This window comes from Lutjanus erythropterus, chromosome 4, assembly GCF_056507025.1.
Source record: "Lutjanus erythropterus isolate fLutEry1 chromosome 4, fLutEry1.hap2, whole genome shotgun sequence".
NCBI lineage: Eukaryota > Metazoa > Chordata > Actinopteri > Lutjaniformes > Lutjanidae > Lutjanus > Lutjanus erythropterus.
In genome coordinates, this window is record NC_139320.1 from 36,752,399 (window position 1) to 36,763,330 (window position 10,932).

The 10,932-nt window shown below is 41.5% G+C and overlaps 1 protein-coding gene across 1 annotated transcript; it reads left to right on the top strand.

Moving 5' to 3' along the window:
* The first annotated feature begins 3,262 nt into the window (after positions 1–3,262).
* Positions 3,263–7,761, top strand: LOC146328889 (extracellular calcium-sensing receptor-like). Its single transcript, XM_084716550.1, has 9 exons — positions 3,263–3,372; positions 3,663–3,957; positions 4,105–4,191; positions 4,439–4,708; positions 4,934–5,140; positions 5,227–5,499; positions 6,338–6,565; positions 6,648–6,771; positions 6,851–7,761. The coding sequence occupies exons 1-9, from the start codon at positions 3,263–3,265 to the stop codon at positions 7,759–7,761; spliced, it is 2,505 nt and encodes an 834-aa protein (XP_084572676.1).
* The last annotated feature ends 3,171 nt before the right edge of the window (positions 7,762–10,932 follow it).

Below are 10,932 nucleotides of genomic sequence, written 5' to 3' on the forward strand. Positions count from 1 at the left end.
CACAGGACCACCTCAGGACTATTGCCGCTTGGTCGTGGACGTCAGATAAGCCAGCTGCTGGACAGGTAGTCAAGTCATCAGCACGGCCTCGCTGGTATGGAGCCACTAGCACTGGTGTCAGTTGGCTTAGCATTGATTAGCACCAGGGCTACTAACGTCAGCAATGATCCACCTGAGGCCTGCTGGTTTTGGTTTGTTGATGTTGATGAGGCCAGCTCCTGGACATTGAGTCATGGGCACTCCCTCACTGGTCTGAAGCCACTGGCATTAGTGTTGGGTGGCTTAGCATCATAGCTGCTAACATCAGCAGCAGTCTGCCTGAGGCACCTACTCCTGCTGGTTTGTGGATGTTGTTGAGGCCAGCTACTGGGCATTTCAGCATGGTGCCATTGGTCAGAAGCTGCTGACATTGGGGTCAGCTGGCTTATCATAGCCGCTAACGTCAGCAGTGATTCGCCTGAGACCTACTCCCACTGGTTCATGGATGTTGAGGCCAGCTGCTGGGCATTTAGTCGTCAACATGGACCTGCTGGTGTCCATAGGGATATAGGAAGAGGTAGTAAAGCAAGGTCAAATAGAGCAGCATGTTTTAAACTGGAGTCATCCAGCTATTAGTAGGGATTGCATGCTGGGCTAGCTGGATTAGCTGCATTACATGTGTGGTTTCCAAGTCAGCGATTAAGTTACTTTTAGACTGAGGGTTCCACATCACCAGCCAAAAGCAGTATCACTGCAACATGGTACATATGTTCATCACACACTTTGCTGTTGAAGGCATCCTAGCTTGGTATCCTAGTCATTGTCCAGAAATGTATCAAACAAGAGATGTTGACCTCCTCCCAACACAGAGTAGATTTCACCGCTGTCTTCAGCTACAAGATGAAGTTATATTGGGGATATGAGTAGGTACATAATTGTTGTAGCAATAAGATGGAAATTTGCTGCAAATTGTGGGATGAACACAGAGTACCTGCAAGTCTCCATGTCCCCTTGGCAGCCATCTTGACTCTTCAATGAGCTGTATATGTCTTATATTGTAGAGAAAATCTATTTAACACTGCTCAGGATGTGAACACACTCTGAGTAGAGTGACACCAAGCATCACTTGACACACACAGGCTTTGTGACGTGACCATGTAGAATCACATCCACAATCCACTTACAATGCTTCTGTTTTGACAGTTGTTTACCTTTGTCATAACCCCCCACAGACAACAAAATGGTTTTATGGAATGCGGAAGTGGCTGCCAAAACAAGCTTGGTTTACATGTGAGGGAGGCACCATCTTTTTAGAAGGAAAGATGCATTTGGTAGGAGAATATGTTTACCGATCCTTTGCAAAGTCTTACTAAAACACCAAGACAATCTTGGTCATTGGGTCTGTCTTTATTTTCAGATTTTCCACCACAGGTGTAGTCTGTATACGTATATATAGGACACTTTCAGTGTTACAGATATAGTGATTAAACTCCAGTGGTCTGAAAGGTGTTAAAATATACCACTACAGAAAGTAGGGGGTAGCAGATAAGGGGTAGCAGAGGACAGCAAGTGCTGCTGCAAAGGCATTGTCTTGTTGACTTAGTTGTCATAAGTTGCGATTCTGACTAGACTGAACAGAAGAAAGGCATCAAGTTTGCTCTGCTTCATTATTATCTCCGCATCATGTCCATCTCACCCTTGTGAATACAATATTTCAAGAACATCTTGAAATTTCTTGTCACTTGTCACAAATGGCCAGATCATGATTACAAAGAGGTTACATCTGCATATTATTTGCAGTTTGCCTGGCAGAGATCTGCACTCTGCTGAGTGCAGGTCCTCTAGTTTCTAGTTTTACAGGCTTAAAATATGGTTACATGCCCAGCATTGTAGGGCTTGTTGTACACACTTACTATTTAGTGAGTTTAATTTGGTATGCTTGGTACACACATAAATATGGGATTATACTCCATATAAAGTGTCTCCTCTGATTCATGTAGGTATCTGCTCAGGACTGCAGAGGGATTCTGAAGAGAACAATGTAAGGAAATGTTTTACTGAAAGGTGAAACAGTCTGCTTTATCTACAACTAAACATACATACACAAATTTCAGTAGACCTAAATCATTGCAGTCATTCACAACTTAAATTTGGGTTGGAAAGATGACCATAGGGAGATATTAATAAAAGTGTGCCTCAGTATAACACACAATCAATCTCAAATTAAAGTGGCAAGCAGCATTGGGTGGGCCCTGGCACCCTTTCTGCCTCCCTGGGCATGGCAGCCACGGCTTCATTGCTAAATGCAGACCGGTTGACAAGGCAATGAAGTTTCCCATGCTTTGGATACTGCAGGAAGGAGTTCGGTGTCACTTCCTGTCTCCACTAGGTGGCGCTACAGAACACCGACTAATTGTACATCATGTTCCAGTATATCAAGTGTAGACCACACTGGAAATGTCATGTAATCAAAGGTTGATAGTCACAGAAGGCTTACTTCCTGTTGCCAGCAGGTGGTGCTAAGACTATGACCCCACATTGGCATGTAGAGATCTTCAGACTGGGGCTCTTATCAAATGTGAAATTTGGGGTAGATTGGACTATGTGCACAGAAGTTACAGCAACTTCCTGTGTCATGCTGAAACATCAAATTTTACCATGCCATCAGAGCAATGCTGTTGGACGAAATGTCACTTCACAATACAGCATTGCCAGTATCTTTTTTGACCACATTTGAGTTGTACATTGGTCAAGCATTTAGGAGGAGTCATTGGGAAATGTTGAAATTGGGGGGACTGCTGTTTAGAGGTCATGGCTAAGTAATCAGGCCACACCCATCAGCAAAAATCATATCAAATGTAAATTTTCACCGCAACTGACATGTGTGCCAAATTTGGTATGTTTTAGAGCATGTAAAGCCCCCCAATATGCAATTAATTTAAAAAATACAGGAAAGGAAAAAAAGGAAACTAATAATTCCTTCAGTTTCAACAGGATCCTGACACTGAGGTCAGTGCTCAGGTATTTTAGGCCCTGCCCCTACTTTTGCTCGCCCTGATGGGCGGTGTGCAAGATTAAACAATACAGCAAGTCAATAAAAGGGACTGACATGGGAAGTAAGCTGTCCGGGCTCAGAAAAACGATAAACAGAACAATGTGGGAATGTTCAGAGATCAACTTGCTCTTGCTCATGTATTTCATATTATTGCATTCCCTCTTTTCTTCTGCTGTGTCCTCCCCTCTTTATTCTTGTCGGTTGCAGGGACAATTTCATCTAAATGGAATGCACAAAGCTGGAGATGTGGTTTTAGGTGGATTGTTTAAGGTCCACTTCTTTTCTGTATTTCCTGACTTGTCCTTTACCTCAGAGCCACATCAGCCAACATGCCATGGGTGAGTCTGTCAGGGAAACAGCAAAAAATTAAAAACAACAGAAAATATATCCAATGAGTAGAGTTTAGTTCTGAGAATCATACATATTACTCAGAAAGAATTACATTGTGCTTTTATGCTTTATGAATACTACTTTTTGCATGCTTTTATTTAAGGAGTATACTGATTGTTGCTATTTCATTCTGCTTACTTCTTTACAAAACCTGTTGCTGTGAAATATGTACATGTTGACCCAGTTACTGTTTCATGTTGTATTTTCCAGTAGTTAATAGTGGTGTTTCTTGTGTTAGTTTTGATGTTCTAGGATTCAGGTGGGCTCAGACCATGGCCTTTGCTATTGATGAGATCAACAGAAACTCCAACCTGCTACCTAATGTGACTCTGGGATATAGTCTGTATGATAACTGTGAAAACCTAGGGATTGGATTCAGTGCATCGTTGTACTTAGTCAGTGGTCAAGAGGAGCAGTTTATATTAGACAAGAACTGTGTAGGAACCCCTCCAGTCCTAGGGGTTGTGGGTGATGCTTCCTCTACACTTTCTATTGCCATCTCCAGTGTCTTAGGTTTGTACAGAGTACCTATGGTAAGTTTTCTGTCTTGCCAGAATTCTATTGAATTATTTTGGTTTGATGTAATTTCAAATTTAATGTCAATTTTAAACATAGAGGAAAAAACTTTAAGAAAAAAGACTTTGAATGTTTTTAGGATGTACAGTCTGTGTTTTTCACAGGTGAGTCATTTTGCCACATGTTCCTGTCTGAGTGACCGACAAAACTTTCCATCCTTCTTTAGGACGATACCAAGTGATGCTTTCCAGGTGACCATCTATCAGCAAAATGAAAATTCATAAAAGAAAGCATATATAGCTAAACATTCCACAGAAAGAAAGTCCCTTCACCACAATGAAAAATATATTCCCTTTGTGATTTTGTTGTTTAGTTTCAGATAACAGAGCTGAAAGGCAATAATTAAACAGGGTCCATTGTTGTACCTGTTTAGCAGGTTTTACACTGAAAGATCATTTCAGCCCATGTGCTAATCCCATCATTTTTTTACTAAATTAGGTCCGTGCTATGATTCAGATTCTCAACCACTTTGGCTGGACTTGGGCAGGTCTGCTGATCAGTGGTGATGACTATGGACTCCGCGCTGCCCGATCCTTCCAATCTGACCTGGCTGAGTCTGGTGGAGGCTGTCTGGCCTACATAGAGGTGTTGCCCAGTGACAAGGACAAAGTAAAACTAAGAAGGATTGTGGATGTGATGAAGAAATCCACAGCTCGTGTGGTCATTGTTTTTGCGCATGAGAGTAACATGATTAACCTCATGGAAGAGGTTGGGCTTGACATAAAATTTAATTATACAAATTAATATTATTAATGTTTATTTGTCATAGTCAACTTTTAAGTAACAAGTACATCTTGGCCTTTGGCAAATATGTTTTAGAAAATAAATCACACCATGTATTTGTTAAAGGCATGGTTTTAGGACCCTAACTCAAACAAATTACACAAAACTATGCATGGCAGTAAGGAATTAAATAGTTGGCTTAATACACAGGTGGTGAGGCAGAATGTGACAGACCTGCAGTGGATGGCCAGTGAAGCTTGGACAGGAGTTACTGTGCTCCAGACTCCTGACCTTATGCCATACCTGGCTGGCACACTGGGCATCGCCATCCGACGAGGAGAAATTCCAGGCCTCAGAGAATTCCTTCTACAAATACGTCCTGATCCCCACCACAACAACAGCTATGGAAATAGCATGGTGAGAGATTATTTATGCTATCTGGTTTGGTAATTGAAATGATAATATATTGTTATTACTGATGATACACTGTTTTCATGTTTCAGGTGAACCAGTTTTGGGAGCACACATTTCAGTGTAGATTTGATTCACTTCCATCAGGTGGAGACACTGGGGGAGCATTATGCACTGGACAGGAAGATCTAGGGAATGTAGAAACTGAATTTTTGGACATTTCAAACCTCAGGCCAGAGTATAATGTGTACAAAGCTGTGTATGCTCTGGCATATGCCCTTGATGAAATGCTGCAGTGTGAGCCAGGTAGAGGGCCTTTCAGTGGGCACAGCTGTGGTAATTTGACAGGATTGGAGCCATGGCAGGTGTGGTATCAGTTTACACTCCACCTGATTACATGACAAAATTATATACATTTATATTTTTTGCACAGTATCATTTAGAGCATAGGATTAAATACAATACTTTGTGTACTAATTGTAAAGTTCCATGCACATACCTGAAAGCCTTTTCTCTGCCACTGGGTAAAAGCAGTGGATATTATTATCAATTCAGTTTTATGTAGATCAGAGATGCACAGATGGGCCCTGACATTACCTGACCTTGACCAATTATTTTCTTTAATTTATAGGCCTGCATCCACACTGTGGGGCTGCTCCTGAAATTCTTTCAGTTGAGCAGTAATTTTTTATATATCGTCAGTCAGTATGCATTAGCCTACACTTTCAGTATAAAACAGATACAAAAATGCACACGTTTCAATGAAGAATTATAAATAAAGAGAATCATAAATATAGTTTTATATTTATTGTCACACTTATGAGAGGAGGTGAAATGAGTGGGTGGTAAAACGTTTCAGAACTTGCTTTTAGGATTCAAAATGTTACAAAGAACAGTGAAAACAAGACAGGCTGTAAACCTTACAAAACAAGTAACTGTACAAAACTTTACAAACAAGTCTCTAAATCACTGCAAACCACAAAACTTTTCCTCATTATATATATTTTTCAGCCACGCACAACCTACCCGACATTAATGTGATTCATTCATTTTTATGAACCGTCCCGCCTGATCCACAATTTACCTGTGTGCCTGCAGGCATAACAGCAACACATCTCTAATGGTGATGTCCTCAATATGATTACTAAATACTACTGCTGTGTCTTTTTTTTAATCTGTGTTATTCGGTTTTCCTCTGTCTAGCTTCTGTATTACTTACATAAGGTCAGCTTTACCACACCATTTGGTGATCAAGTCTCATTTGATGAAAATGGTGATGTTTTACCAATATATGATATCATGAACTGGGTGTGGCTTCCTGATGGAAGAACTAAGCTTCAGACTGTGGGTGAAGTTAAGAGGTCGGCCTTCAATGGAGAAGAACTCACAATTGATGAAGACAAAATCTTCTGGAACTTTGAATCAAAAAAGGTTTTTCAGACACCCCATTGACAACTCATTATAACAGTGTCAGGTCATCTAGAATACCAGACATGTAATTTTCTTCCTATAGCCACCCCGGTCAGTGTGCAGTGAGAGCTGTCCTCCAGGTACCCGCATGGCCAGAAAGAAAGGGGAACCTGTGTGCTGTTTTGACTGCATCCCTTGTTCTGAGGGAAAGATCAGCAATGAGACTGGTTGGTATTCAGTTTTAAACATGGGAGGTTGTACATGTAATTATGAAAATGCATCTCAAGACTGTCCCTATATTCATAGGCTCCATGGAGTGCACCAGTTGTCCAGAGGACTTCTGGCCCAGCCCCCAGCGTGACCACTGTGTTCCTAAGAAAACAGAGTTCCTCTCCTACAATGAACCTCTGGGTATCTGCTTGACAGTCACCTCATTGCTGGGCACATGTATCTGTGCTGTTGTCCTGAGCATCTTCATCTATCATCGCAGAACACCAATAGTACGCGCCAACAATTCAGAGCTGAGTTTCCAGATATTGTTGTCACTTAAGTTATGTTTCTTGTGTTCACTGCTCTTTATCGGTCGTCCCAGGCTGTGGACATGCCAGCTGAGACATGCAGCATTTGGGATCAGCTTTGTGCTTTGTATCTCATGCATCCTGGTGAAAACCATGGTGGTTCTGGCTGTGTTCAAGGCCTCCAAGCCAGGAGGTGGAGCCAGTCTCAAGTGGTTTGGTGTTTTGCAGCAGAGAGGAACAGTTATTGTTCTCACTTCTATTCAAGCAGCAATCTGCACTGCCTGGCTTGTATCTGCCTCACCAGTTCCTCATAAAAACACTCAATACCACAATGACAAAATAGTTTATGAGTGTGCAGTTGGGTCCACAGTTGGTTTTGCAGTGTTACTTGGTTATATTGGTTTACTGGCTATCCTCAGTTTTCTGATTGCATTTATATCAAGGAATCTTCCAGATAGCTTCAATGAGGCCAAACTCATCACTTTCAGTATGCTGATCTTCTGTGCTGTGTGGGTGGCCTTTGTCCCTGCTTATATCAGCTCACCAGGAAAATATGCAGATGCAGTGGAGGTGTTTGCCATCCTTGCCTCTAGTTTTGGCCTCTTGGTGGCACTGTTTGGACCCAAATGTTACATAATCCTGCTGAGACCAGAGAGGAATACAAAAAAAGCAATCATGGGTCGGGGCATCGAGTCATAAAAACTGCATGTAAGTTAATGAAACAAAATTAATCATTTTCATGTGCAAAATAGAAAAGTATGGGCAGAAAATTAGTTAAATAGAAATTTAAATATTAAGATATCAAGAAAGGTGGTCTGATGTTAAATAAATATATCTGAATAAAAAAGATTTGTGACTTTATCACACCAAATATGTGAGAATACATTTTCAAGGGTGTAGGTAAAATAGAACACACTCACACTTCAAATGCTATTGCATTTGTTAAGTTTCAAGTTAACCTTTTACCTGATTAAACAATGAGTTACAACAAGATCTAAGAAGTCTTGCTTAATGTAAAGTCGTTACAGTTACAGTTACATTTCCTGCTCTTGTTCTGTTTCTTTCTCCTTGACCACCAGATGGTGGTGCTTTAATGCTGGATGACTTATACCAACTTATACCAAGGTCACAAGTAATGCTTACCGCACTGGGGAATGGAAGCCATTGGGTGCTTTTCATTCGGTAAATTTGTCTCCTCATCTCCTCCATTCGCTTCCTCTCCTTGTGTCCTAGCTCCACCCAGTGAGGACATGAGAAAGAGAGAGATGCGAGGACAGAGGAGACAAAGTTATGAAATGAAAAATCCTCAGTTCCTTTTAGTGACAACAGTTACTGATAACAAGTTGATAACAGCTGTATCAGCTGTCAGAGTGACTGGTACAAATGTCCACAGAAACACTTCAGTAACTACAAACAAACTTCAGTACCTGACAGCATTAATTTAGATCTATTAACTGTTTAAAAATAGCTGATTATAGCTGATTGTTAATAGTATTCTTTCTGATGTTAATTTTAGTCATTACTTAATATTCCTTTTAAATATTTAAATTAATAATATCGGCTACAGTTCAGTGCTGTTTGTTGTCGCTCTGAGCTCCTCCAGAAGCCTCCTCTCTCCTCACTCCTTGCCTCCTGCAGGTGCATTTAAGCGATTGGAAGATCCTTCATCATGGCGGAGGGGAAAGGACTTCCAGGTTAAGGGAGGAGATGAGGAGGCAAAATTCAACATAATGAAAAGCACCCATTGATAGTACAGCTGTCACCATAGTGTGGGAAGCAGCCACATTGACACAATAATAGCAATGCAAGGCACATTAAGATCTCTTGGTTCTAGCGGTACAGATATAGATCTTATTGAGAGACCCTTTTTAACACTGCCTAGGATGTGGACTCATTACTAGTAGAGTGACAACAAACATCACTTGGCACACACAGGACTTGTGACCTCTAAGCATCTAGAATCACATCCACAATCCATTTAGAAAGCATCTGTTTTAACAGTGCTTTGCCCTTCTTACTACCCCCGATAGACAATAAAGTGGTTGCAGATTTGTGACGTGGCAGTGGCTCCATATATGGCTTGAGAGCCTGAACTGAGCACAATAACTCTGACAATCCATCAGCTGAGTGCTACCAACTCAGTGGCTTGGTTCACATGTGAGGGAGGCACCCTCTTTGTGTGGGAAGATGGATTTGGTAGGAGAGTAAACCCTGAACCATCTGGGTACCAGTGCATGCACATCTGGCTCACTCATAGGGCATGGAGTTTACCCGTTTGCCTGGTTGTTGGTTTGACAGACAATCAAAATGAAGTAAATGCAGAGACCCCACTACCAATTTCAAGCCTCATTATGGCACTATGGTGACTCTTGGCAGCCTAAGTCTCCATTCACCTTTTAACAACTGGCTAACCAGGTAATGCAACCCCACTGTCTGGTTGTCTGGTGTGCCCTGCTGAAATGGCAGCTGCACATACCTTCAAGGTTAATGTACACCTGCCACCATCAGACAACTACATGAAAATAATGATGGCCAGCTCTCCGACGCCTTGTCATGTATCTTGCACCACTGGGAGAAAAACTTCAACCGATTAGCATAGAGTGACCTGGTGGATGGAGCTTTCACAAACTGACATCTGCCTAGTCTTTCTGCATTTGGGTCCTTCCACTGCTGCCTGGTGTTTACCCTCATGACAGTCTCTGCTTAGTACATGTGGCCAAATGTGGACTCAGCAGACTCACAATGTCTTGCCTGGCTTTTATCCTGCCACAAGACTGAAATATCAAAGGAAGGTTTTGCAAATGAAGACAATGGCCTCCTGAACCCTCACTATTTTCTGGAAGCAGGATCCTGAGTTAGTGCAAGATGTGGCATTCTACAGGTGGAAGTTTCACACTACCACTACAGATTGTGTTTCTCCTGAGCCCATCACTCCAGCTCAGTCTGCTACCTAGCCAGCTAGCCTGAGGCTTACCAGCCTCCAGTCAGCAAATATTATTGAGGCAAAACTACTCTTATCTACTAGGCTTTAACCTGGAGGGGTTATGCAATCACTTGTGTGTGTGCATTCATGACAATGGACCTGGTGCTTCTCAGCTGCTAATCTTGCATAATACTGGACCCATCAGCCTATTTTTTGAATTGTGAATGCGATATTTCAAGACTTCAACACTTCAACTTCACTTTTGGCACACAAGACCAGTTGGACTCGAGAATGAATTGATAACATTTTTATGGTCAAAGGTCACTGTAATCTCACATCCATCCTAAAATCTGGTTACATGCACAGCAGTTACCATTTCATGAGTTTAATTTGGTATGCCCACATAAGCTTGGCATTATGCTTAGTACAAAGTGGCTCTTCTGGTTCATGTATGTATATATCTGCTCAGGAGTGATTCTGAAGAAAACAATGCAAGTACATGTTTTACTGGAGGGTGAACGAATCTATCTACTTAGATAAATGTGTACAAGTTTAAGCAGACCTCAATCATTGTAACTACACATTAAATGTGGGTTGGAAAGATGGTCGTGAAAAGATATTATTAAAAGTGCACCAATGAATTCTGCCTCAGTGCAAAATAAATGTCAAATGACATGTATTTCAGGCCCTGCCCCTAATCGTGCTTATGCCCTGGTGGGTGGTTTGAAGGATTAAACAACACTGAAGTCAATAAAAGGGCCTGAGAGACCAAAAATTTGACTAAGCACAGAAAAGGGGTAATTGGGAGGAAAGTCATGTGGGCATTTTTAGTCAAATTGCCTGTGCTCATGTATTTCATGTTGTCATATTCCTGTTTTTGTTCTGCTATGTCCTCTCATCTTTATTCCAATTCCTGCCAGTTACAGGGACAGTTTCATCTAAATGGG